Genomic DNA, 26,856 nt, shown 5'->3' on the forward strand with positions numbered 1-26,856 from the left:
GCTCCTTTCTCATCGTCGCCATTTTGTGTTGGTGATCGCGGCCGGCTGGGAGTAGGCGACAGTGGGTTTCCCGGGGAGGGCAGCGCTCCTGGCGCTTTTCCCCTCCCCTCCTCCGCCCTTTTGCCTCCAGCCTCGGACTTGCTAGTTGCGCGGACCGGCTCGGGCAGAGCTGGAAGAGTTGGAGGAGGTGGCGGCGGGCCGAGGTGATGTCCGGGAGCCCTCCCTTGACAGCCCGGGCGCAGAAGGTGAGAGTCGACGCTGGTCGTGGGGGCGGAGGTAAGGGGCCGGGGGTGGAGGGGGTTGCATAGAGGACCCACGAGGGCGGACTGTGGTCGATGGGTCTGGGCTTCGCGCAGAACCGACCGATGCTTTGCACATTGTGAGCCTGGGAGAGGGTGTCTTTTTTTATTGTTTTTTGTTTTTCTCCTTTTGAGAGCAGAGGCGCGTGCGCGATTGGGGCACTGGATGGGTGCACGCGGCTTGGGGGAAGGGAGGGACGGATGGGAGTGGGCTCCTATGGCTCACTGTGTCTGCGACGCCGAACTTTTTCCGTGGGAGGCCGCTGTCTGCGACTTTTCTTTTTAGCCGAAAAAGTGTGCTCTCTGCTTTCGTGTGTGACTTTGGTACTAACCAACCCATGGGGAAGTGTTCTGTGGCTCTGGTCCTTATTCTTGGGTGGAGGAGAAGGGAGATCGTCGATCTGACTCGGGTCTCTATCCTCGGAACCTCTGTCTGTAACTCTGGTTATCCATGGGGAGGGGGTCCTTACCCATAGAGTCTTATTAGGACTGGCCATAATCCACTTACTGGGTGGGGGAGGAAAGTGCAAGGAAGGTGTGTAAGACTTGACTGCTCCTTTTTTGAGGGGGAGGGGAGGTTCGCATTTTTTACTCTAATGCTTATTCTGTGAAAAGGGGGCCTGTGTGATTATGACCCGTATTTATTGTGGGTCCCTGTCCGTGGTTTTGGCCTGTAGTTCTTCGGGGCTCGAGCCTGTGACTTGGGTCCCTATCTGTTATGGATGCCTTTGCCAGATATACTGAGGGTTTTGTCTCTGGCTCTCATCCACTGGGTTCCCTGGTTGTGATTCTAAGTCTTACCCATCTGGGAGCAGGTAAGTCTCATTCCCTGAGACTTTAGGAGGAAGAGAAAATTGGTAGGAGTGTATACATGAAGAAAAGGTGTGGTGGCAACCTAGTGTTGGGCAGGTGCTGTTAACGCCTGGCTTTTGCTTGATTGTTGTTCAGAGGGTGGGGCCTGAAGATTCAGGGATACTTTGTGGTGACCCCTGGCCCGGTCACATGGCTCTCGGCCCTCCTTCGTTCTCACCGCAGCACTGAGGGTTGCCGTGAAGTGACTGCTCTCCCATTCCAGCAGAATAACACAATGCTTCAAAACAGGCTCCAAAAGGGCTGCTTTTAACCTCTGAATAACTTGGGCCCAGAGCCCTGGGTAGGGAGCCGTCTTGGGGAACCTGGCTGTGCATAAGAGACAGGCTCAGGGCCGAGCCAGTTGCCGAGTGAGGGCCAAAACTGTGTTGGCCCAGAGCCTAGGGAGGCGGCAGCTGTCTCATTGCCAAGTTCGCCCCTTTACCCCCGGAGCCGTTCATGGTCTCCTGCCGTCTCATAGTGGGCAGCCAGCATCTTCTTGGGAGGATGAAATGGCACCTGGCAGCTCATGGAAGGAGCCTGGTGGGTGCCTGGGACTCCTGTCATGAAAACTTGCCTCCATGCCTAGTGTGCCCAATCTCAGACAAGTCGTCCAGCACTGAGAGCCCACCCCCACCCCCGGGCAAGTAGCTCCAGGCTTGGTCTGCCAGTCTCAGATGGCAAAGCCGTGATCCCAGGATGGGTGGCACCACCAGGTCTCTCTGCAAGATGCTCCGTGCCTGCCGAGGGCTGTGCTATTTCCAGGGTGGCCGGCTCTAGCCTCGCGTTTGTAGGGAAGGGAAGCAGTAGGCCAAATAAGGGCTGCCTTCCTGCTCCAATCCTCAGGAGCCCTAGGAGTTGGGATACAGCGTTGCTGGGCTTGGGGACAGCAGAGAGCTTCGGCACCAAGCATTTCTCAAGGAGACCCTCTCTGCCACAACTGCCCTGACCTCTTTCTTCCTTCTGCTCTTCCCAGAGTCCCTGCAGGAGGCATCACCCAGGCTGGCAGATCATGGTGGCAGCACTGGGGGTGGCTGGGAAGTGAAACGGAGCCAGCGGCTGAGGAGGGGCCCCAGCAGCCCTCGCAGGCCCTGTCAGGACATGGAGTATGAAAGACGGTGAGTTCCCCTCTAACCCCCACCCTCTCCCAAGCAGCTTAGGTTTGTTCCTGTGTGAGAATCAATCCAGGAAAGTGCTTGGAGGGGGCATCTGGGCAAGAAAAACCAAACAGTGCCGCAGATGATTGGTTTCTTTTCAGCAAACATGTACTTGGCACTCAAGAGCCAGGACATGTACTGGGCTCTGGGAGTGCATTGATAAACGAGACAAATAAGATTGCAGCCTTCTCCTCACTTAGGGTCTCACAAGGGAGGCCACACAGTTTCTGGTTGATAGGCACCACGTGCAGTTGAAGGGCGGGAAGGGATCAAGAGAAAGGGAGGCATGGAGACTGATGCCCAGGTTTCCACTTTGGATGACCCAGGTAGGTATGGAAGGTATGGACAGCCACCACAGGACAGACAAAGGTGGGTGACAGGTGGGTAGTTGTTGGGTTGTAAGTGCCTGTGGATTCTCAGGGGAGAGGTGTGGGCTGTAGCTTTGGGTTTGAGGGATGGATGGGGGAGGGGTTGCCTTCAGAGTCAGAAATTTGCCCAGAAAATGTATGGGGCAAACCAGGTCAGATAGTATTACTCAGCCACGGTCTTTTTAAGATCTTGGATTCAGGGACAGGATGGGGTGAAGTTGGTGTGGACACTCTTATCCAGTTATTTTTAAACTCTGGGACTAACCAGAAACAGATGGGACACTTGGTAAAATACAGAGATCCTAGATCATACCCTTACCATACTGGTGGATCACCTTACTTGATTCTAATGTAGATGATTCATTCCTGATATTTAAAGATTGTATAGAAAAGTAGACCTAACTGTCCCAAAAGTCAGTAGATTTATGAAAAAGTCATGGAGGAAATAATTTTTTTATTGCCTTACAAAGTGTTTCCGCTACCACCCCCTTTTGAAAAATGTAGAATTACAACATTTTGGTTTCTGAAAAGTGATGAGCCCGAATTTGAGATGTGGTTATCATCAGGTGTTATTCAGCCTTGACCTTTCAAAATGTCTTGTGAAAGGCATTCGATTTTGGATGGTATTCAATAGTAGTGCTGTGTGGCAATTTCTAACTTTGAGTAGGTAGCTTACTTGCCTCAGACTTCATTACAAGGTAAAGCCACTGGCTTTCTTTGGGCTTTTAAAGAACCTCAAGTGCAAGGGTTTGAGTTAATCATACTTTTCCAGTTCAAGGTATGTTTCTGTCACAGGTTGGTACAAGACCGCCTCTTGCCATATTTATTTTTTCCTGTTTTATTTGCAATTCCCATAGCTGTAGGCAGCTGCTCTGTTGTCTTTGAAATGTATCCTTCTAAAATATGTGATTTTGTTTGGAGTGTTTTCAATTTACACAAATGGCAGAATGTTACAGTTTTCATTCTGTTTCCTGAGCTTTATATTATTCAGCACTGCATTTTAAAGATCTGTCTGTATTGCTACCTGTATGTTAGTGCTTTGCTTCTAATTGGTCCCAAGGACACCATGGGGTGTGTCTGCTGCCTCTTATTTAATAATTCTCTCAAGGGTGGATATCTGTTCTTAAATTTGGTGTGCTAAAACTCATCACTTTTTTTCTTAAAATCTGTCCTTTGAAAAATCTTCTCTATTGTCTCTGGATCCCTAACTTTATTTACCTTTTGCATTCAGGTCTTTAAATCCATCTAGAGTCCACTTTTAAATATGTTATAATGTAGGTTCTGGTTTTATTTTCCTCCATATAGTAGGCAGTGTTCCTAGTATCACCCCCAAAATAGGTCATTCTTTCTTTATTGATTTGTGGTACCTCATCTCATCTCAAGTTCCCTCATGTACATGGATCTGTCTTGAGTGGTCTGATTTCAAGAACTTTGAGATTGCATTAAATTTATATACTTCAGGAAAATTGTCATCTTTGTAAGTAGTCATCTCATCCTCTTAAACAGGTCATAAAGACCTATAAGGTTCATTTAAAGGACATAAAAATCTGAATAAACCAAAATACAAGTCTTGGATACTCCTTTTTTTCTCCATTGATGTATGGTTGATGTACATTATTTCATGTGAACAGCATAGTGATATATTTTGAGAGGTTACATTTGATTTATAATTATTACAAAATACTGGCTGTATTCCCCCTGCTGTCCAATATATCTTTGTAGCTTATATATTTTATACATAGTTGTTTGTACCTCTTAATGCTCTCACCTATCTTGTCCCTGTCCCTTTCCTTTTTTCCACTAGTAACCACTAGTTCTCTATATCTGTGAATTTATTTCTGTTTTGTTATGTTCACTGGTTTTAATTTTTAGATTCACATATAAGTGATATCATACAGACTTTATCTTTCTCTGTCTGACTTATTTCACTTAGCATTAATACCCTCTAAGTCCATGCATGTTGTTGCAAATGGAAAAATCCCATTCTTTTTTTTTTATGGCTGATTAATTCGTGTGTATGTGTATAACACATCTTCTTTATCCATTCAATTTATTGCTGGACACTTAGGTTGCTTCCATATCTTGGCAATTGTAAATAAAGCTGTTGTGAACATTGGGGTGCATGTATCTTTTTGAATTAGTGTTTGATCTTTTTTTTTTCAGATATATACCCAGGAGTGGACTGTTTTTAGTTTTTTGAGAAGCCTTCATACTGTTTTGCACAGTGGCTGCACCAGTTTACATTCCCACCAACAGTGTATGAAGGTCCTCTTTTTCTCCACATTCTCAACCAGCATTTGTTGTCTGTGTTTTTTTTGATGATAGTCATTCTGACAGGTGTGAGGTGGTATCTCACTGTGGTTTTAATTTGCATTTCTCTGATGATTAACGATGTTGAGCATCTTTTCATGTGCCTCTTGGCCATCTGTATGTCATCTTTCGAAAAAATGTCTATTCAGGTCTTGTATGTTTTTAAATCAAGTTTGTTTTTGTTTGTTTTGATATTGAGTTTATGAGCTGTTTATATATTTTGGATATTGATCCCTCATTGGTCGTACCGGTTGCGAATATTTTCTCCCGTTCAGTCAGTTGTCTCTGTTTTATTGATGGTTTTCTTTGCTGTGCAAAAGGTTTTAAATTTAATCTGGTTGTGTACTGTTTGTTAAAGTAATTCAGAGGTGCTTCAGTAGTTTTTATTGGCATCTTTTTTTTTTCTCAAGCTGATATTTGCTGGGGTAAATGAACGCTGCTGATTTTTGTAAATTACCTTATCTCTGCTGTGTTCTCTTGTTATTTCTACTCAATCATTGTTGATTTTTATTGTCTTTCTAAATCAGTCCGGGCCTGATAGGCAACCTCCTTTGCTTCGGCATCAAGTGTGATGTGTACTGTAGGCTCTTAAAATGTAGTCTTTAATAAGTCAAGAAAATTCTCTAATTTTGGTTTGCTAAAACCGATCATAAATGAGTATTGAACTTCATAATTACATGCTTTTTTCTCCTTTTGCCTATCAACTTCATAATTGCATTAAATTGCATCCTTGATATTCTTAAGGTATACCCTCCTTGATCATGGTATGTATATGTATGTTTATAACTTCTTACTTTGAAAAAACTTCAGATTTACCAAAAAAAAAAAAATTGCAAGTACAGTGAACTCCCTTAATCCTCTACCCAGAGCACTAACTGTAAATATTTTGCCACATTTGCTTTGCCTACCTACAAGCCTACTCTTTCCCTCCTCCTTCCCCCTCTCTTTTTTCCTCCTCCCCTCTCCCTTCCCCTCTCCCTCTCCTTTTCTATACGTAACACCTTTTTCTTTCAGAATCTTTTGAGTTAGTGGATGAGCAGTAAATACTATAGAAAATATTACAGTTCTTCTACTTTCTCTTACATAATCACAAGATACTTATCAATATCAAAAAATTTAACATTGATTCAGTACTTTTGTCTTTTAAGTCTGTTTTCAGATGTCATCAGTTGTTCCAAAAACGTCCTTTTAGGATGTTTATAATACATTTTAATAGTTGATGGGGTTCCTCTCCCCATCATTAGTCTTTTTTTTAAACAGAATTTTCCTGACTCTTCTAAGTTGTTTCTTGTCCTTTGCTATTATAAACAGTGTCACATTGAATACTATTTCTGTATACATACTGCTTCAGCACATTAAATTCCCAGAAGAAAAATTGGGGGTCAGAAAGCATATAGACTTTTAGTTTTGCCAGCTATTGCCAAGTTCCCCTCCATGGGGATCATTCCATTTTCACTCGTACCACCAATATGAGAGTGCCTATTTCCCATACAGCCCTGCCAACAGTTTGTTGTTAAACATTTGGACTTTTGAAGATTTGTTGAGTTAAAAACATTTGATCACAAGATCTTCCTTAGGGAAGAATTTCAAATAATATATGTAGATACTCCCCACTCTAGGAGGTAGAGATTAATTTTTCCTCCTCTTGAGTGTGGGCTGATTTAGTGACTTGCTTCTACAGAATGGAGTATAAGGGAAAAAGAAACTTTACAGCAGACCCCACCATAACCAGATGATCGAGTTCAGCGTCACCAGTAGTAAGTCATGTTGATAGCATGCACCTGAGATGTAGTGTGATCAAATGGGTAGCTCAGCTCTGTTGCTGCTGCTGCTGCTAAGTCGCTTCTGTCGTGTCCGACTCTGTGCGACCCCAGAGACGGCAGCCCACCAGGCTCGCCTGTCCCTGGGATTCTCAGGCAAGAACATTGGAGTGGGTTGCCATTTCCTTCTCCAGTGCATGAAAGTGAAAAGTGAAAGTGAAGTCGCTCAGTCGTGTCCGACTCTTCGAGACCCCATGGACTGCAGTCTACCAGCCTCCTCTGTCCATGGGATTTTCCAGGCAAGAGTACTGGAGTGGGGTGCCATCGCCTTCTCCGTCAGCTCTGTTAACCTCATCTAATAACAAGAACATATCAGATATACCCAAGTTGAGATACATTCCACAAATTACCTGACCAGCATGCTTCAAAACTATCAAGGTCATTAAAAAAAAAAAAAAGAGGCAAGACTGAGAAACTTTCACAGGCCAGAGGAAACTAGGGGCATCATAACTGAATGCAATATGGTATCTTGGATTCAATCCTGGAACAGAAAGAGGATAGTAGTGGAAAAATAGTGAAATGCTAATAAAATCTATAGATCAGTTAACTTTTTAGTTCTGACAAATGTACCATGGTTCTCTTAACATGAGGAAAAACTGTGTGAAGTGTATATGAGAATTCTATTATCTTTGAACTTTTCTATAAATCTAAAATTATCGTTTTTTAAAATAAACTTTATCATGATTAGAAACTTTGGGACTTCTCTGGTAGTCCAGTGGTTAAGACTCCACACTTCCAGTGCAGGGAATATGAGCTTGATCCCTGGTCAGGAAACTTAAGATCCCACATGCCTCAAGGCAACTAACTCGCACACCTCCACTAGAGACCCCACATGCCACAACTAGGGATAAGCCTGCGTACTGCAACAACTGAGAGCAAGCACAGCCAAAAAATTAAATAAAATTTTTTTTAAAGATTAGAAACTTTTGTACATCATAGAACACTATTCAAAAGGATGAAAAGACATTCTAAAGAGTGGGAGGATGTGTTTGCAAATCATATCTTATAAGGGATTAACACCAGAATATATCAAAAACTACAACAATAACAGAAAAACCTAATTCAAAAATGGGCAAAAGATTCAAATAGACATTTCTTCAAAGAAGAGGTATAAATGACCAATAAGCACATGAAAAAAAGGCAAAGTAACAAGTGTTGATGACAATGTGGATAAACTGGCAACTGCATCACTGGTAGGAATGTAAAATTGTACAGATGCTATGGAACACTGGCAATTCGTCAAAAAATTAGAGTTACCATGTCCTACTCTTTGCAGCCTCATGGACTGTAGCCCACCAGGCTCCTCTGTCCATGGAGTAGGCAAGAATACAGGAATGGGTTGCCATTTCCTACTTCAGGGGATCTTTCCACCCCTGGGATCGAACTGGTATCACTTGTGTCTCCTGCATTGGGCAGGCGGATTCTGTATCACTGAGCCACCTGGGAAACCCATAGGATTCAGCAGTTCCACTCCTGGGTATGTACCCTAAAGAACTGAAAATAGACTCAAACAGATACTTGTATACCATTGTTCATAGCAGCATTATACATACTATCCAAAATAACCAGTAGGTGAAAATAACCCAGTTGTCTGTCAACAGATGTGGTAGCCATAAAAAGAAATGAAATTCTAATACATTCTGCAACATGAACCTTGACAGCATTCTGCCGAGATAACGTGCCAGACACAAAGGCATAAATATTATATGGTTCCACTTATATGAGGTGCGTAGAAAAGGCAAACTTACAGGGGAGAATAGAGGTTGCTAGGTGGGGTGGGGAATGATTATTTAATTAAAGTATGGAGTTTCTGTTTGGGGTGATGAAAAGCTTCTGGAACAGGTAGTAGTGATGATTACTCAACATTGTGAGTGTACATTGTGCCACTCACTGAATTGTACCCTTTAAAATGGTAACATTTTTGTTAATTATGTATATGATTTATCACAGAAAAAGATTTGGGAAAATACACAAAAATAAATTTTAAGTGTTACAAAAATGAACTGTCTGGTATAGTTTTAATTTTCATCTTTTGTTGAGTGAGATAGAGAATCTTTTCAAATATAAACCATCTGTACAGTTGACCCTTGAACAACACAGGTTTGAACTGCACGGGTCTGTTGATATACAGATTCTTTTTTTTTTTGATATAAATTTATTTATTTTAATTGGAGGCTAACTACTTTACAATATTGTATTGGTTTTGCCATACATCAACATGAATCCGCCACAGGTATACACGTGTTCCCCATCCTGAACCCCCGTCTCAGTGCACCAGCCCCAAGCTTCCAGTATCATGCACCGAACCTGGAATAAATACTACAATGTGCTACAATCCATGGTTGAATCTGAGCATGTAGAGGAACCACAAATGCAGAGGGTTGGCTATGAATTATACTCGGATTTTCAACAGAGCAGAGGGTCAGTGCTTGTTCAAGGGTCAACTGTATTATTTTCTGTAAATCCAGTTCTTTTTTTTTTTTCCCCATACCTTTTCCTTGTTTATTGTCTGTCTTGACTTGGCTTGTGATGGTTTTTGTTTTTCTGATTTTGTTTTTTTTCCCAAACAGATAGGTTTTATTTTTATATGGTCAGATCTGATAGCCTTTTCTTGTATGGCTTCTTGATTTGGGTCACAGTTTTCTCCATTTCGAGATTATTAAAAAAAACTATCTCGTGTTTTCTTCTTTTCTTCTATGGTTTCATTTCTTCCATTTAAATCTTTGACCAATTTCAGATGAATTCTGGCTCATATGTGTGACGTATAGTCATAAGATCTTGCATATGTCTAGGTATTTAATCTTTTGATGCAATTACGCTTGGAATCTTCTGATTTCTGAACAGTGGCTCTCTGAATACCAGCAAGGTATTTATTCCTGAATATTAATTTCTGAACACAGCATCTTGACTGATTTATTTGTAATGATTTTTTCCATTGATTCTCTTAGGCAGAGGCAGATACATCCTCATATCATCTACAAGTAATAGTAATTTTACCATCTCCTTTCCAGCTTTTAATCTCTTTTTTCCTTTGTTTAATTGTTTACTAGCTAGTTTCTTAGAATAATAATCATGGTGTTGATAATGGGCATTCTAGTGTCATTTCTAACCAGGATTACGATCCTGCTAGTAGTAGTCTACGTTGGTGTCCAGTTTTTCTTGTTTTAAGTAGATACGTATTGGTTGCATTTAGAATACTGGGAGTTCCCTGCTGGTCCAGTGGTTAGGACTTAGTGCTCTTTAGAGTCATTGTTTTATCAAAAGAGAATTATTGGGCACCTGCTGAGTATTAGGCACCAAGCTAAGCTTTGGGGAATACAGCAGTGAACCAAACAGGCGTGGTCCCTTCCCCAGACTCAATCACCAAAAAAAATGCACATTAAATCACTGTTGAGCTAATTATTTTACAGTTATTTCAGTAGGAGAAATTTTAACAAAACAGCTGCCAGCGCTAGCAAGGTTACCATGAAACAGAGGGGCAGAGTGGTGCAGTGCCCAGGGAGCTGAAGGGAAAGAGGTCGGCAGGCACCTCAGCCCACAGGACCCTGCAGGCCTTGTAGGATCTTGGTGAGCATTTTGGTGTCTTGAGAATAAGAGGAAGCCATCGGAGGAGCATTGTGGTTGGGCTTGATTGGCTTTGCCTTATGAAACACTCACTTGCTTTGAGGGTGGAGAGAATGAACTGGAGGAGGCCTGGGTGGGGGCTGAGGAGACCAGGGAGGGGGCTACACCTGAAGGCCCAGTGAGGGAATGGAGAGGTGGGGAAGGGAAGGAGAGAAGTGGGCTGGCTTTGAGGGAGAGGTGGTGGCAGCCTGGGAATTAGGGGTTGGCCTTAGGGATCCCTGTGGAGGTGAAGCTGAGGACCTCTTTCGGAAAGGACTGTCCTTTCATCCCTTCCCATCCTTCTTTCCCCAGAGGGGGACGTGGAGACAGGACTGGCCGTTACGGAGCCACCGATCGTTCACAGGATGACAGCGGGGAAAACCGTAGCCGGGATCATGACTACAGAGACATGGACTACCGCTCATATCCCCGCGAGTATGGCAGCCAGGAGGGCAAGCATGACTATGATGACTCGTCCGAGGAGCAGAGTGCAGAGGTGAGGGCTGGGGGGCCGGCTCCTGCAGGGCCTTGATCTGGCTGCAGCCCCGCGTGCAGTAGCTCTCCATTCCCATGCCTTCAGACTGTGCTCAAGGGCTTTGCCTCACCTGAAGGGTCTGTCCCCACTCCCCTCTCTGAGGGCTCCTCTCCCAGGTTGGGTCTCCCTGACCTCCACGTGCTTGGCTCTGTACTTCTGAGGTCCCCTGGCCACCACCTCTCTCCCTTCTTCCCTGTTCTTCAGGGTTCACTGCAAGCCCTCTACTGCCTGCTGCCAGCCAGTTTGGGGACCCAGCATCTAGGGTCAGGAGGGTACCTGGATGTCACGTGGGTATCAACAAGCGGAGTGGCTCTGGGAGGCTAAGTGTGGGCATTCCCAGTGGTGGCAGAGCCCTTAGACAGAAAGGAAAGCCCCCTCAGGACTCTCCTCTGAGCTCCAGCTAGCCACTTCCATATTGGATAGTTAGCCCTGGCCTGAGGGGAAGGCATGATGCCCACCATCAGGGAGCCCCCATCTGAGGGGATGAAGCAGCCTTGCCTTATGCAAACCCCAGGTTGAGGGGGTACTCAGGGCCCTGGTCCCCACAGGTACAGAGGAGTGGGAAGGGTACCCTTGCAACCCCAGCCCCGGGAAGTAGAATATGGGCAGCCAGCCACCCTCTGGGGGTCCAGCACAAAGACCCCTGTGGTGGGCAGTCAGGCTTCCTTGGTGGCAACTGTGAGCTGTGCCTGGATATGTCCAGAGCACTGGGTGGGCCCTGGGTGGACCAGCAAGAGTGGAGAGTTGAGTTTTCTGGCCCCTGTGAGGGCAGAATGGGCATGGACCCAGGCCTGCCTTGCTTAGTGCTGAGCAAAGGGTTTGGGCAATGCCCAGGAATCCAGTGACCACACCCTGTTAGGAAGGAGCATGGTGGTGACGGAGGACTGGCCAGGCAGAGGATCAGGGACCGAGGGGCAGTGCTGTAGTCCTCGCAATCTTTGCCAGCCCTTGCTGGCTGACTCTGGCCGAGGTCTTAAGCGATTCCTAAACCCACAACTTGGTGACAGGGCCCAGGCTGGGAGTCTTAAGTGACGTGTGGCCTTCTGTGGCACAGGGAACAATTGTGCTTGTACTAGCTGAGCTGGCGAGGGAGGAGGGGGCAGAAAGAGTGTAGGGTTTAGTGTGCCAACCTCCAACAGTCTCGTCTCAGGGACGTCTGCTCACCTGTCTGTGGGAGTTCCTCCCCGACACCAACACTGCCCCCTGCTTCTCCCCAACTCCCCATCAAAGCAGCCCCCACAAAGCATCTGAGGGAGAATTTCAACTCCCAGGAAGATTGCAGTTTAGGGCCTGCCCACCTTGCCTGCCCCGAGCCTTTAGCCGGAGCCCGCCCACCCCTGGCTTTCAGAGCCTGCCTGCCTCGGAGAGCCAGCGGCCAGCCCCTAGGCCCACCCTCAGACTGACTGCCCGCCTGGTGTCTCTCGTCTCATTCTGTTGGCCAGGATTCCTACGAGGCCTCCCCGGGCTCCGAGACTCAGCGTAGGCGGCGGCGGCGGCACAGGCACAGCCCTACCGGCCCGCCAGGCTTCCCCCGAGACGGCGACTATCGGGACCAGGACTATCGGACCGAGCAAGGGGAGGAGGAGGAGGAGGAGGAGGAGGAGGAGGAGGAGGAGAAGGCCAGTAACATCGTCATGCTGAGGATGCTGCCACAGGCAGCCACTGAGGATGACGTACGTGCTCCCCATGTCCCCGGGCAGGCGGCAGAGCAGGAGGCCAGGCTGGGTCCCCTCCAGGGCCCTCAGCCCCTCCCTTACCCCCCACTTCCTCGGCACCTTTCAGCCCTTCTCCCCCCAGCCCTGTCCCCCAGCGCTGCTCTGCCCCCGGGGCAGGCCCCGTCATCTAGTCTGGAAGGGAGGAGTGTGGCACAGGCTGGTTTGGCCAGGGAGCTGCAGCGGTGGCTGTGGGAGGGAATAGAGCATTCCTTCCACGCATTCTGCTGGTGATCATCCCTTCTGCATATGCTGATCAAAGGCCAAATGCTCACCAGGCCCGCTGCCAGATATTGCTGTGATGTGGAGACCCTGCAGGCTGGGGAGGCTCTCCATGGGATTTTCTGAGGTTTTATTCTCATTCCCTACCACCTGCTCTCTTTTGCCAGCAGCCCCAGATCTCCTCACTGGCACAACCACAGAGCCTTGAGTCCTCCTTCCTTCACTGCTGTTGCAGCCCTCCCACCCTGTCTGCCTGTGTGACATTCCCTCCCTGTCCGTACCAACTTCCCTTCATGAGCAGGAAAACCCCATGTGGGCCACTAGAATAGCCTCCTCACTACCCTACCCAGTTCTCCTCCTCCTCCTCACGGCCTGTGAAGGCTCCACTCAGCTCTCCCCTGAAACCTGCTGGCTGCCTGTGCTGTCGCAGAGAAAACCCCACCTGTGTGTCTGAGAGCTCTCAGGTCTGGCCCACCTGCCCTGTTAAGGGTCAGGCAGTAGCTGCATGTTTCCATTTGTGGAGGATCTGTCACATGGTGGGCCACATGCACAGCCGCCTTTCAGGGAAGGTCCTCTGTGTTTTTCATCCTACGGATGAGGAGGCCAGGCCCCTGGCAGCTGGCCCCAGTTCCCATAGCCAGCAAGTGACAGAGCAGAGTTGGGGTCTGAACCTGGGCAGCTGAGCCCCAGAGCCCATGTTCCAGCCGTTTCCTGAGCCCTCCCTGAGTATTGTGATCCTGATCTCCTGTGTATCTCTCTTCTCCATTCTCATGTGTGCCTGTTGAACCTCCAATCTGTTGCTGACCCTGGTGAGGGCACTGAGGCCCAGAGGCATTATAGCCACTGGCCCAGAGTGCCCAGCACAGGCATCCAGTTGTTGGTGAGAGGCGCCACTGGCCTCAGGACCCTGCCTCACCTGGTCCAAATCCCAAGTTGCATCTGCAGCTTCGCCTAGCGTAGGTCATCCAGGAAGCTTTCCATACCCCACAGCTGTGCCTTTTGGTCTCAACCTCAAGTTCCCACTCTGTTCGTGATCTAGTGCCCATGGCTGGGCTTTGCTCAGACCCCAGTCCTTCCCAGTTTGGGGCTTGTGTCACGGGTCTCTCTTGATGCAAGCTGGAGGGCAGTCCATTCATGAAGGGCCAGGTTTGCGCCCCAGCTTTCCTTGCTTTGTGGCTGCAACAAGCCCGTTGTCAGACCACCCATGCCCACCATTCTTGAGCTGCTGGCTCACTTGCTCTTGACATTCTCTGCCTCTGAAGGTCCTTACACTGCCATGCTTCACCTTGCAGCCCACCCCTTCCTTCCTTTGGTTCCCTCTGCAAATCTGGGGCTGAAAGCTGAGACTGGGTACTGGTAGGGGGCCGGAGCTGTGATCACTGGGGGAGAATCCCTGAGAGAGGAAGTGGATACAGTGTGTGTACAACCCCTGTGACCCCCTTGGGGTCCCAGAGACCTCCATCCAGCCCCTGGTACCCACAGACAGCCCCCTTGTGCTGAGCCTGCCTCAATCCATATCACCCCATACAGATCCGTGGCCAGCTGCAATCCCATGGCATCCAAGCGCGGGAGGTCCGGCTGATGCGGAACAAATCCTCAGGTGAGCTTTTGTTCCAGTACCCTCCCCTTCTGCTGGCCAGCCTCAGCCTCCGAGTCTCCCTCCTGCCTCTGCCTTCTCCCCAACCCTCCCCACCCTGCCTTCCTGCCACAGCTGGGAATGGGCCACTTGGGGGTACCCTCTCTTCTCTCACCCCTCCTCCCACCCTCCTCACAGCTCTGGCCAGGAGCCTCTGATGCGGGCCTGTCGGGGAGGGGGTGCAGCTGTGAGCTGCGCTGAGTGCTCCCCGGGGGCAGGGCCAGGGCCAGGCTCCAGGATCGTCCTCTGTGGGACTCTGAGAATCTGAGACGGTACCCCGTCCCCCTCGTAGACTCCCTTCCTTCCCTCTTCTTCTCCTTTCCCTGCTCCTTGCTCTCCCTGACACTGTTCTGGTAACAGCCTCTGACCAGAAAGTAGGTCCCACCCATGTGTCCCAGGAGGGGAGGCAGGGGATGGCTCTTGTCCAAGAGTGCATCCCAAGGAACAGCCCAGGTCGCTGGCCTCGCTCGTTCCCTCCCTCCCTCTTGCAGGCTGCTTGGAGCTGGCCTGAGGTTAGTGGGCGGGGTGGGGTGTCTCTGCAGGATCTCCGGCCCAGGCTACCCAAGTCAGGCCCAGTGAGGCCTTGCTCTGCCTGGGCTTCTCTTCTATCTTCAGTCTCCTCCCCACTCTTCCATCTCTGTGTGTGTGTGTGTATGTGTGTGTGTGTGTGTGTGTGTGTGTGTGTGTGTGTGTGTATGTATCTATCTCTCTGTCCCTACCTCTCACTCTCTCTGTAATTATACCATTTCATCCTCCTGTGCATCCTAACGGTTATTCTTTTGGAGATCAAGCATGCCCCGCCGTGTCTAAGCCCTCCCAGTGTGTGCACCTCCAAAGGAGGAGCTGCTTTCCGGCGGCCTCAAGCCCTGGATCCTTCTCCCAGCCCTAGCCAGGCCTGGAGTCTCTCTTGGTAGCATGTTGGTCTTGCTCTGCTGCACCCTAGCCAGGCTGGCAGGATTCTGGTCTCCCCGGGGTGGTGTCCCAGGCCCCCTCTGTGGCCCCGGGTGCTCCTACCATGGCCCTACAGATTCTTGAAGGTCTCCTTGGACTACCTGGCCCCCATTCTCCTGCCATCTTGGAGGACCTGGACTGGGGTGGCTATAGTCTTCCCAGCTTGGCCCTGAGGTGGCTCCCTGGGGAGTCCCACCTTCCCTGCATGGTGGTGAGGCTGAGGGGAACATTGTGTCCCTGACTTCCCCTGGTTCCTGATGGTCCTGAAGCCTCTCCAGCCTCACCAAGCAGCCTAGCCCCGCTTCTCTTTTGCTCCTTCCATTACACACCTGTTGTGGGACCCCTCCTGGACTACCCTGGCCTTGTGCTGGGCCTCACCATTCCAGTTGGTGATTCTGGCCCAGGTGAAACCATCAGCCTGCCCCTCTGCCCTCCTTCCTTTTCTGGAGACAGACCTCTCCTTGTACTTTTTCCCTCCCAGCTCCTTCTCTCCGTCTCTGTCACCCCAGGCTGTCTGGGCAGGTGTGCCTGAGCCCCCATCTCTGTCTTTCTTCCCAGCTACCGTGTGTGTATCCCCCGCCCCCAACTCCTCTCCGGCTGTGTTTTCCTGCCTCCCTTCTTCCCTCCTTCCTGCCCCTACCGACCATCTCCCTGGCCTCCCACATCCTGGTCTTTCTCTCTTTGCTTTTCTCTCTCCCTTTCTTCCTTTTTCCTCTCTCCACTTCCCTCTCTGCCCCCCACCCCCAGTCCTCTCCCCTCGGGTCCCGCCCCCGGGAACGCCGTGTGTCCAAAGCTGTTGACTAACCCACTGCGTCTGTATCTGAATGCTGTCTCCAGGTCAGAGCCGGGGCTTCGCCTTCGTCGAGTTTAGTCACTTGCAGGACGCTACACGATGGATGGAAGCCAATCAGGTTGCTTTGCCGCACTTGAACCCCCCCCCAAACAAATACTACTTTGTAATCGAGCGCTCCCCATCGCCTGATTCTTACGGACACAGTTCCCTGCCCTGTGGTCCTGTGTCTCATCCCCCCCAACCCCTCTCTCTACCCCTTCCTGACCCTCACTATCTCCTCTTCCTGTCTCTCGCTACCCACTGGGCTTCCCATTAAGAGCCCACACTTGCCACTGGCCCTTCCCGCTGGTCAGGCGCTAGCTCTGCCTCTCCTCCTCTCCCAGCTGAGTTTTAAGAGGAAGGGCTGCCTTGGGGGTGGTAGGGGGGTTCTTCCACCCAGGTGCCCACTCCCCGGGGGACCACCCTGCCCTGGGGTGAGGCAGAGCCAGGACTTTGTTTCACTCAGGCACCACTGCAAGTCCAGCCGCTGGGGAAACTTAGTTGTTGGCATAGTCCTGTTTTGCCAGCTCTCTCCCTGTGAGCTTGGCCCTGTGATTTCCATAGGACAGGCCAGCAGGGTTCTATTGACCTAAAGTACCAGTCAGGGGTCATAGTTTCATTCACCAGGACTCACTTTGGTGCCCCACCCCTCCCACTGCACCTTGCCTGCCCAGGAGTCTCCACTGGGGACAGGCCTGCCCTCCCAGCAAGGAGTCTTGCTGTCCAGAAGGGAGGGGAGCTCACTCCCCCAGCCTGGCATGGGCTCCTAACCCAACAGCTTTGGGACCTTCAGAGACCCAAAGCTTCTGCTCACCCACCCAGAGCCCAGCTGACTGCTATGGGGCACTGTGCCTCGGGAAGGGGAATGGGGCGATGGGGCAATATGGCGGCCCTGGGGCCATCTCTGCTGGTCCACAGGCTAGTGGGCCCAAGGACCCAGCTGGCCACGGGAAGACAGCTTCACTGCAGGACCGTCCATCTTTTAAATATGGCTCTTTCTTTCTCCCCTTCTCCAGCACTAGCGCGCGTGCGCTCTCTCTCTCTTTCTCTCCCCTCCTCTCCCTCCCCTCCCTGTCCCCTTCATCCCAAGTGTAGCCTGTGTAGTGCTGGCCCTGGGTGTGGCCTGGCAGTGTTAGGGCTGAGTGGGGGTTTGCCGCACTGTCCGGCAAGCTTTGGGCAGCCGAGCACTGTATGCCTGGTGGAGTGTGTTCACGTGTGCGTGCCCGGAAAGGCAGCAAACAGCTGCGCCCGAGGGCTGTGGCTCTTTCCCTCCCTCCTTCCCTTCCTTCTTCCCTTGTCAGTTCTCCGACCTCCCTCCGTTCCCTGTCCCTCATCCATCCAGCTGAAGGGCTCGCTCACTCTCTTCTCCTGTGCTGAAACGGTGCGTGGGGCACTGCTGCCCAGGCCTCACTGTGCTCTGCTTTTCCCCGCAGCACTCCCTCAACATCCTGGGCCAGAAGGTATCCATGCACTACAGCGACCCCAAGCCCAAGATCAATGAGGACTGGCTGTGTAATAAGGTACAGGGGCGGTGGGCAGCAGGTACCATGGATTGAGACAGCCGCGGCAGGGGTGGCAACATGTCTGTCTCCCTGGGGCCTCTGAGTGGTGTGGGCATGGAGGAACTGGCTCAGCTCCAGCAGCACCGCTCATTGCCTCCCCCATGACTCCCCTCCTCGTCCACCCAGCCAGCTGCCAGTTCATACTGAGCTTTCACTCAGTGCCAGGCTCTGCCCTCATGCAGCACGATATTGCCTGAGGCCCCAGTAGATGTCACACAGACGTTTATGTGAGTGACTAGTGACAGTGAAGCATAACATGGTGTATGAAAAGTGGGCATCAGGGCCAGACTGGCTGAAATTAGACTCCCTCAAAATCTCCCTTGAGGTCAGAGTATTAACCTCTCTTTGCCTCACTCTCCCCATCTCGAAAAGGCAAATACTAAATACCCAGAGGTGGTCAGAAGGATTGAAATGCAGTGATGAGAGGGTAGCACTTGGAACAGCACCTGTCAGCTGCTGTCCTAAATAACGTGTAGGGTGTTCTGAGAGCTTGTGTCAGATGACCCAACCCCTGACAGAGCCACGTCCACAGAGACTGACTGTACAAGCTGTAGGTCTTTGCGGTCATGTTCCCTGGGAGGAGGCTGAAGCTCAGAGAGATGGAACCTCGAGCTGCGTCTTATTCCTAATCATAGACTGTGGGTGCCACCGTGGGTTCAGGTCTCCCCTTAGGCCAACCTCACCTTCTGCAGCCGGCTGGCAGCCCTGAGACCTAAGTCCTGAGAGCTTGCAGGGGCCCCCAAGCCTCTTCCCAAGAAGAACTCTGCCCAGTAAAGTGCGGGGGGGGGGGGCTTTTTGTTTGAAAATGAAAAGAGTAATACCAGAAGGCAGATGTCCAACCTCTCTGAAGAGAGTGACAGGAGGACTCACTCCATCTCTCCTGTATTTTCAGATACTCCTTAAAACTAGGGCAGTCTGTTCTTTCTTCTCCTTTATCTACCACATCCTATTGCTCTCTGGTCTTGTCACGTCCATCACACAAACACCTTCCATTGCCATTCTCACTGTGCAGGCTGGTCCTCACCCCTCCTCCAGACAGTCACCATGGGCCCCTCTCTGGTTTTCTGGCCTCTTTTGCCTGTCTCCCACTCCCTCACCTTTGGCATTCCTCACACCCACTTCTGACCATGTCCCTCCAACTCTGCCAAAAACCTGCACATATCTGAACGTGAGTGTGACGCTCCTCTGGAATCTAATGTCACCTTACTTCTCTAGCCTTGGCTTTTGCCTTTCTCTCCACCCTCCTACACCAGCTACACAAAATGTCTTGTGTCCTCTGCTAGCAAGTGCTTCCCAGCAAAACCAAACCTCTGGGCCTCCCAGGTGAAACAGCCATGCGGACTATACCCAGCTGAGTAAGCTGGGCCTCAAGGCCCACTCCTCTCCTGGAGTCCCTGGTGGTGACCATTTCCAGACTGACCTGCTGCACCTCTGTGCTACATCCGCTCCCTACTGTTAGGCCGCATGCTGCGGAGAGCCTGGCATGGGAACAGTGCTCAGGACTTGACCGCGGATCAGAGACCGAAATGTGGTGAAAACTGGGGGTCTCCAGAGGCTGCAATGCCCAAGGCAGATTTATTTCTCAAGAGTGGCAAGATCCAACCTCGAGATGAAGGGGTGAGGCCTGGCAGGAGAGGGGCTACTGACTTTTTAAGGATAGAAAAGTGATGAAGGTTTCTGAGAAGGAAAGTACGTTCTGGGAAGAGGAACCTACTAAAAGGACTTTGGAGGCGGAAACGTCTCTGAGCTGGTCCCTTGGAGGAGACAGCAGTTGGTAACAGAGGTAGGGGGTGGGTTACGGACTCCTGAGTTGAGGGGTGGGCGCTGAGGAGAAATTTGAAACCATGTAAAGAGTTGTGTGTCTGAGAATGACAGCCATTCCCCAAAGCCCTTTGCTCCCCCCTCCCCCGACCCTGGGACCTTCCTGGGGCATGGCGGGATCCCTGGAAGATTTCTGGATCCACGTTTGGAGGGTGCAACGGAAAGCCCCCACCCCCCACCCCCTGCTGCCTCTGACAGCCTGGCCTGTGCCTCACAGTGTGGCGTCCAGAACTTCAAACGCCGCGAGAAGTGCTTCAAATGTGGGGTGCCCAAGTCAGGTATGGCCTTCCTACCTCCCTCTTCCTTGGGACATTGTGGGGAGAGGGGCGAAGGGTGACAGGTCACAGCTCTGGAAGGAGGGTGACCTGCCTGGGAGCTGCTTCCAGTTTGTCACCAGCCTCTCTCCTGATGCCCCTAGCAGAGGCGGAGCAGAAGCTGCCCCTGGGCGCGAGGTTGGATCAGCAGACGTTGCCGCTGGGGGGTCGGGAGCTAAGCCAGGGCCTGCTGCCCCTGCCACAGCCCTACCAGGCCCAGGGAGTGCTGGCCTCCCAGGCCCTGTCACAGGGCTCGGAGCCAAGCTCGGAGAATGCCAATGACAGTGAGTCCATTGCTCCTTCCGCTCTGCCTTAGGGTGTCTAGGCTGGGCTCCCTGAGGCCAGAGAGACGGTGGTGACCAGGACTTAGTCTTCCCGGGGGTCCACCGGGTTTGGAGTCAGACACATAATGTAGGGAGAGCAGAAGAAGAGCATTACCAAACTCTACTTGAAGGGTGTGTTGAGACGATTCTCACCAGGCACGTGGCTGAGCTGGGACTTGGGCCGACAAGCAGAGAGGAAGAGGTGGGAGGAAGCAACAGGTACAAGAACATGGAGGCCAGGGAGAGGAAGCAGTGGGGAGCCAGCAGAGGGCAGGGCTGGAGGGGGTTATCAGTGCTCCCTAATGTTGAGTCCCTTCCCACAGCCATCATTTTGCGCAACCTGAACCCACATAGCACCATGGACTCCATCCTGGGGGCCCTGGCACCCTACGCAGTGCTGTCCTCCTCCAATGTACGCGTCATCAAGGACAAGCAGACCCAACTGAACCGTGGCTTCGCCTTTATCCAGCTCTCCACCATCGTGGTGAGGGCGGCACAGGGGGGGGCCGGGCAGCCAGAGTCCCGGCCCCCAGGGCAGGGAGGAGGGACACTGACCCTAGCTCCCCAACCGCGGCCCCAAACCTGGAAATGGGGCAATGGAGCCGGGGGCCTCCCCGGGCCTGACCCTTCTGCCCTGCCCACCCCCAGGAGGCAGCCCAGCTGCTACAGATCCTGCAGGCCTTACACCCACCACTTACCATCGACGGCAAGACCATCAATGTCGAGTTTGCCAAGGGTTCTAAGAGGTCAGGGCCCCACCTGTGTCCCTTCTCAGCCTGCCCCCCAGCCTGGGGCCTCCTGTCTCACTTCCAGTCTCTGACATCCTCCCCAGGGATATGGCCTCCAACGAAGGCAGTCGCATCAATGCTGCCTCTGTGGCCAGCACTGCCATTGCCGCGGCCCAGTGGGCCATCTCACAGGTACTCAGAGACTCCCCTCCACCCCAGCTCCCCCATACCTGGGCCACCTCCACCCTCCCGCTCCCTCTCTGCAAACAGGAGGGCTGCCTTGCTGTAGCGGCTTCCCGTGGACCAGAAACCCTCTCCCGATGGTTGCCGGTGTGGGCTGCAGGGGCCTCATGGCAGCTCCATTCCCCAGCCCCTCCTCCCAGGCTTCCCTTTCCAGGGCCACGCAGCCGCTTTTCTCTTCTGTTTGGTGCTCATGTGAATTGTTTCAACTTTTTTTGATAAAAGGGAACTTAGAAGTGGCTGTAAGAAAATTGGGAGAGGAAAATATAGGCGGGGAGGATGGTATCTTCCCTGGTCTGACCCCCCCAACCTATATAACACCCAGCACATCTAGCAATGTCAGCTCTGGGAGTGTTTTGGCACGTGTCTTTGTTCCAGTCTTGTTTTTGTCACCACCCCGCTCCGCTGTGGCCCGGTGTTCTTGTCTGAAGGCTGCATGGTTTCTGTCAGCAGACAGACACTAGCTTCCCTTGTGGGCACATGCCTCTTAGCCGGTTCCCCTCCCCTCTACACCACCTCCTCTGCTAATGAGCCCCTCCCACCTGCCCCTCAGGCCTCCCAGGGTGGGGAGGGTGCCTGGGCCACCCCCGAGGAGCCAACGGTCGACTACAGCTACTACCAACAGGATGAGGGCTATGGCGGCAGCCAGGGCACAGAGTCCTCTCTCTATGCCCATGGCTACCTCAAGGGCGCAAAGGGCCCTGGCATCACTGGAACCAAAGGGGACCCGGCTGGAGCAGGTGAGCCTCAGCGTCTCCCCCAAACCCACGGTGGGGACTGGCAGGCCTAGGGTCCTGGGTCCTGCCATTCACATTCTCTCTTCTCTGTTGCCCTTCCCAGGTCCCGAGACCTCCCTGGAGCCTGGGGTGGACTCTGTGTCCCTACAGGCTTTCTCCCGTGCCCAGCCTGGTGCCACTCCTGGTGTCTACCAGCAGTCAGCAGCTGAAGCAAGCGGGAGCCAGGGCGCTGCCAACAGCCAGGTGAGGGAAATCAAGGGGGAAGGGTCCTTGGGGGGCTCCTGGGTGACATGGGGTCACTGGCAGACACTGAGCCTTGTTCCCTGTTCTTGCCCCCATGACCAGTCATACACCATCATATCACCTGCTGTGCTCAAGTCAGAGCTCCAGAGTCCCACCCATCCCAGCTCTACCCTGCCACCGGCCACGAGTCCCTCTGCCCAGGAGTCCTACAGCCAGTACCGTGAGTAGCCACAGCCTGCAGCGAGGGGCAGGGGGCTCCTTCACAAAGCAGCGAGGTGTGTGACACCCCTCCCACACACTTGTCACTCCCCAGCTGTTCCTGACGTCTCCACCTACCAGTACGATGAGACATCTGGTTACTACTACGACCCCCAGACTGGCCTCTACTATGATCCCAACTCTCAGGTGATGGGGCAGCCCGGGAGGGGAGGGGGTGGCGTCTGCAGCCCGGGAGGGGAGGGGGTGGCGTCTGCTCCGCGGCATCTCAGTCCTCCCTCACGTCCCTTCTCCCGTCACCCCAGTACTACTACAATGCCCAGAGCCAGCAGTACCTGTACTGGGATGGGGAGAGGCGGACCTACGTCCCTGCCCTGGAGCAGTCAGCTGACGGGCATAAGGAGACAGGAGCGCCCTCCAAGGAGGGCAAAGAGAAGAAGGAAAAGCACAAGACTAAGACAGCCCAACAGGTGAACACTGGGAGCCCAGCAGTCACTGTCCGTTAGGTGTCTTCTGGGTAGTATCTGTGCTTGAGAGAGAGCTGGCTCCTGGTCCGGCTCTGCTCTGCGCTGTGTGATCTTGAGCCAGGGCCGTCTCCTCGGTACACAGTCAGGCTGCCCACCTTCCTGAGGTGGCCACTGCCATCCAAGTGCAGCCTATCCACTATCCTGTCCCCTGGTGGGAACCTTTGTGCTGTTGGTGACAGTGTGGGCTGGTCTGGGCACACCTGAAGCCAGGCTAACCCTGCCTAGGGAAACAGATGCACAAGTCTGGTCCTGTGGGCCCAGAACCCCACCTGATGGTGTGTATTCATCTGTCTGTGTATACACATGCCAGAGAACTTCTTCTAGGCCCATCAGGGGGTGGGCAGGAAAACAGCCATTGCAGTGTTCTGTGGTGGTGGGCAGTTGGAGGGAACCTCCATGTCTTCTCTGAGGAGGAAGAGTGTGACAGTCTGGGTGCAACACTTAGAAGCAAGAACTTCGTGTTCCCTTGATAGCCTGGTAAATTCTAAAACTGATGGTGTGCCTGGGTAGGGATTGGGCATCAATACGAAGTGTGGCATAGAATCACACCTGTTAATTAAAATTGTATGCAGAGCAAGCCATTCTATGCATTTCAGAATGATGAAAACTCACAGCGACCCTAATAGCATGGACACCTGTGAGGAGAATAGGGACACAGCAAGGGGGGGGGGCTTGCTGAGGAGCACTAATGACAGGATGACAGAGAAATGGGGACTTTAACCTCTGCCTCTCTGTCCTTCCACTTGAGGCTGCAGGGCAGGAAGGGGCGGGCTGCTACAAGGGCAGTGGTTGGAGTTGGTGACCCCAGCAGTTGGTAGATTCCTAGGAGCCTCACCCTACCACCACCCTCATCCCTAGATTGCGAAGGACATGGAACGCTGGGCCCGCAGCCTCAACAAACAAAAAGAAAACTTCAAAAACAGCTTCCAGCCCATCAGCAACTTGCGAGATGATGAAAGGCGGGAGTCAGCCACTGCCGATGCAGGCTACGCCATCCTCGAGAAGAAGGTGTGTTGTGGCCATCCATCTGTGCTCTGTCCCCAGGCTTGTCATCCCTTTGGTCCTTCTGTGGAGTCCCTGAATTTCGCTGTCCCTCCACCCCTGGTGCTTCAGATGGTAAAGAATCTGCCTCCAATGCAGGAGACATGGGTTCCATCGCTGGGTCGGGAAGATCTCCTAAAGGAAGGCATGGCAATCCACTCCAGTATTCTTCCCTGGAGAATCCCATGGACAGAGGAGCCTGGCGGGCTATAGTCCATGGCGTTGCAAAGAATCGGACATGACAGAGCAACTAACACTTCCATTTTTCCACCCCAGGGAGCACTAGCTGAGAGACAGCACACCAGCATGGACCTCCCCAAACTGGCCAGCGATGACCGCCCAGTGAGTGCCTGGGGCAGAAAGAAGGGTGGGGGGCTGTGAACTAGCCAAGCCTGACCTCTTGCCTTCCCCTTTTCCAGAGCCCACCTAGGGGGCTGGTGGCAGCCTACAGTGGGGAGAGTGACAGTGAGGAGGAACAGGAACGTGGGGGCCCAGAGCGGGAGGAGAAGCTCACCGACTGGCAGAAGCTGGCCTGTCTGCTTTGCCGGCGCCAGTTCCCCAGCAAGGAGGCGCTCATCCGGCACCAGCAGCTCTCCGGGCTCCACAAGGTGACTGAGGGAGGCCTGGCAGGGAACCCCAGCCTGGCCTGGCCCAACCACTTCACTCTCCTCCTGTCCTCCTTTACAGCAAAACCTTGAGATTCACCGGCGAGCCCACCTGTCAGAAAACGAGCTGGAGGCACTTGAGAAGAATGACATGGAGGTGAGGTGTGACCCACTCCTCGGCTCCATCCGTCGGTCCCTTGCCAAGCACCCCGTCTGTCATGCAGGCAACTGGTGCGGGCAAGTTCCTCAGCTAGACACAGCCTGGCTGCCATCAGCCACCTCACATCTGTCCTCATGCATGAGCTTCTTCCCAACTACCTTGTGTTGGCGGGCAGCTGGTAGCTGCAGGACCTCAGACCTGTTGGCCAGATCCGATTCCCTGTGGGCCCCCCGACCCCAGCTGTGCCCATGTTTCCTGCAAAGAGCTGTCAGCCCGTTCATTCTCACACATATACACTGTTTCAGCAAATGAAGTACCGGGACCGCGCAGCTGAACGCAGAGAGAAGTACGGCATCCCTGAGCCACCGGAGCCCAAGAGGAGAAAGTACAGCAGCATGTCTGCGGCCTCCGTGTGAGTGTCCAGGGCCAGGTGGGGGGGCGTGGGGCCAGCAGGTCTGCCGCTCACACTGTGCCCCTGTCCCCTGCAGGGACTTTGAGCAGCCCACACGGGATGGGCTGGGCAGTGACAATATTGGCAGTCGCATGCTCCAAGCCATGGGCTGGAAAGAGGGCAGTGGCCTGGGCCGCAAGAAGCAGGGCATTGTGACTCCCATTGAGGTGAGCCTGCTGGGATCCCTTGCCCATCCTCCAGTGCTCTCCACTGTAGCCTTGATTGACTAACAGAGTCTGCCTCCTTCACACAGGCCCAGACACGGGTGCGGGGCTCTGGCTTGGGTGCCCGAGGCAGCTCCTATGGGGTCACGTCAACTGAGTCCTACAAGGAGACGCTGCACAAGACAATGGTGACCCGCTTCAACGAGGCCCAGTGAGCAGCTGCAAGACCTACTTATACTTGCATCAGGTGTCCAGCGTGGGGCGGGGGAAAATGAAATATTGGGTGGTTAAAGCGAAGCCTTGCACCTGTCTACCAGCCCTACTCCCCAGCCAGAGAAGCTGTGACCAAGTCAAACTTTGAGTTGCAGACTTTTATTGGAAAACTGGGCTGGAATCACCCTTGTTTTTGTAATAAAAGCTGAAAAGTCCGCAGCTTGTGTCTCTTTCTCATGTCCCAGAGTGGTCTGTGGCCCATGCAGACATGGGGACATAAACACGGATAGACAGGGGTTTGTCAGGCTGAGGTGGTTGGCAGTGGTGGCATTCACAGTGATTTTCATGGTGGCTCCCAGCTTGGTGAGGGTTGGTAGCAAGACATGGTGCTCTGGCTTGTGCCCCAGCATGCAAGATCCTGGTCACAGCGCCTCACCATTTCAGGTCCAGCAGGTTAGACTGTACCAGGAAGTCAAGCACCACCAGGGTACTGTTGGGCTTGTCCCTCCAGATCAGAAATAGGACGAGGAACCCCCACCCCCTGGCCTCACCACCCCACAGCTACACTTGCTGTACAGTCACGAGGCTAAACTGTACTTGGCCCTCCCTAGGTCTGGGGACCGTGCTTGAGGGCATTTCTAAGTGAATGATGATGGGCACTCTGGCCCCAGTGGGCCCTGTGCTCTCAACGAGCTGATGACCCCAGAGGCGTGGAGATAGAGAAGTCAACCTGTCAAACCCAGGTCCCAGGGATGCCCCACCATTTGGGCCCTCCCACATCCCAGTCTTCTCCATGGGTTTTACCACAGTGCCCTACTGCTCCGGTCATGCTAACCATTCTGCACCCTGTGGTTCACAAATACATGTGTGTGCTCTCAGCACAGGTCTGAATACAGCAGAACACAAAGCTGGGCCTGCCCTCTCTGGGCTTTAGGGGGCTGGGCTGTGCAACAGGGCCGGGAACCGCCCCTCCCCCAAACATACAAGCTTATGAGACAGGAAGGGAGGTGGTGTAGGAAGAGCAATTGGCTCAAAGCCCCTCCCCCACTTAATAGTCTGCATTGAGACATCAATGTACACCAGTGGCAGGGACAGGTGAGAAAGATGGGGACCCCTAGAAGTGGGATGGTGCTGATCTGGGGTGGGGGTGTTGGCCCAGTGGGAAAGGGAGAGGAAATAGGAACAGAAAGAGGCCACCTGAAAGGGTGGCTTTCAGT

General features: G+C 52.2%; 1 protein-coding gene across 8 annotated transcripts; it reads left to right on the forward strand.

The window, feature by feature from the left end:
- On the forward strand, positions 1–25,831 carry RBM10 (RNA binding motif protein 10). 8 transcript variants are annotated; one of them, XM_068962670.1, is made up of 24 exons: positions 1–276; positions 2,125–2,266; positions 10,719–10,902; positions 12,384–12,614; positions 14,406–14,475; positions 16,300–16,373; positions 17,728–17,814; positions 19,895–19,955; positions 20,099–20,275; positions 20,638–20,798; positions 20,963–21,060; positions 21,147–21,234; positions 21,836–22,022; positions 22,123–22,262; positions 22,365–22,482; positions 22,576–22,667; positions 22,784–22,948; positions 23,864–24,013; positions 24,323–24,388; positions 24,466–24,654; positions 24,734–24,808; positions 25,117–25,223; positions 25,300–25,429; positions 25,516–25,831. In XM_068962670.1, exons 1-24 carry the CDS (start codon positions 207–209, stop codon positions 25,639–25,641), a joined length of 2,988 nt encoding a protein of 995 aa, XP_068818771.1. In that variant the 5' UTR covers positions 1–206; the 3' UTR covers positions 25,642–25,831. The 8 variants fall into 8 exon arrangements, with proteins under 8 accessions (XP_068818771.1, XP_068818772.1, XP_068818773.1 ...); XM_068962671.1 differs by having other exon boundaries at positions 20,638–20,795; XM_068962672.1 differs by having other exon boundaries at positions 1–245.
- Positions 25,832–26,856: the final 1,025 nt, after the last annotated feature.

The sequence above is a fragment of the Capricornis sumatraensis genome, chromosome X (assembly GCF_032405125.1).
Source record: "Capricornis sumatraensis isolate serow.1 chromosome X, serow.2, whole genome shotgun sequence".
Lineage (NCBI taxonomy): Eukaryota > Metazoa > Chordata > Mammalia > Artiodactyla > Bovidae > Capricornis > Capricornis sumatraensis.

Excerpts from the sequence above, each read along its gene's own strand:
- RBM10 (XM_068962670.1), top strand. The coding sequence starts at position 207 with ATGTCCGGGAGCCCTCCCTTGACAGCCCGGGCGCAGAAGGTGAGAGTC. Across the intron at positions 20,276-20,637 it reads CTCGGAGAATGCCAATGACA|CCATCATTTTGCGCAACCTG; the intron begins GTGAGTCCATTG and ends CCCTTCCCACAG. Across the intron at positions 22,263-22,364 it reads AGGGCGCTGCCAACAGCCAG|TCATACACCATCATATCACC; the intron begins GTGAGGGAAATC and ends CCCCATGACCAG.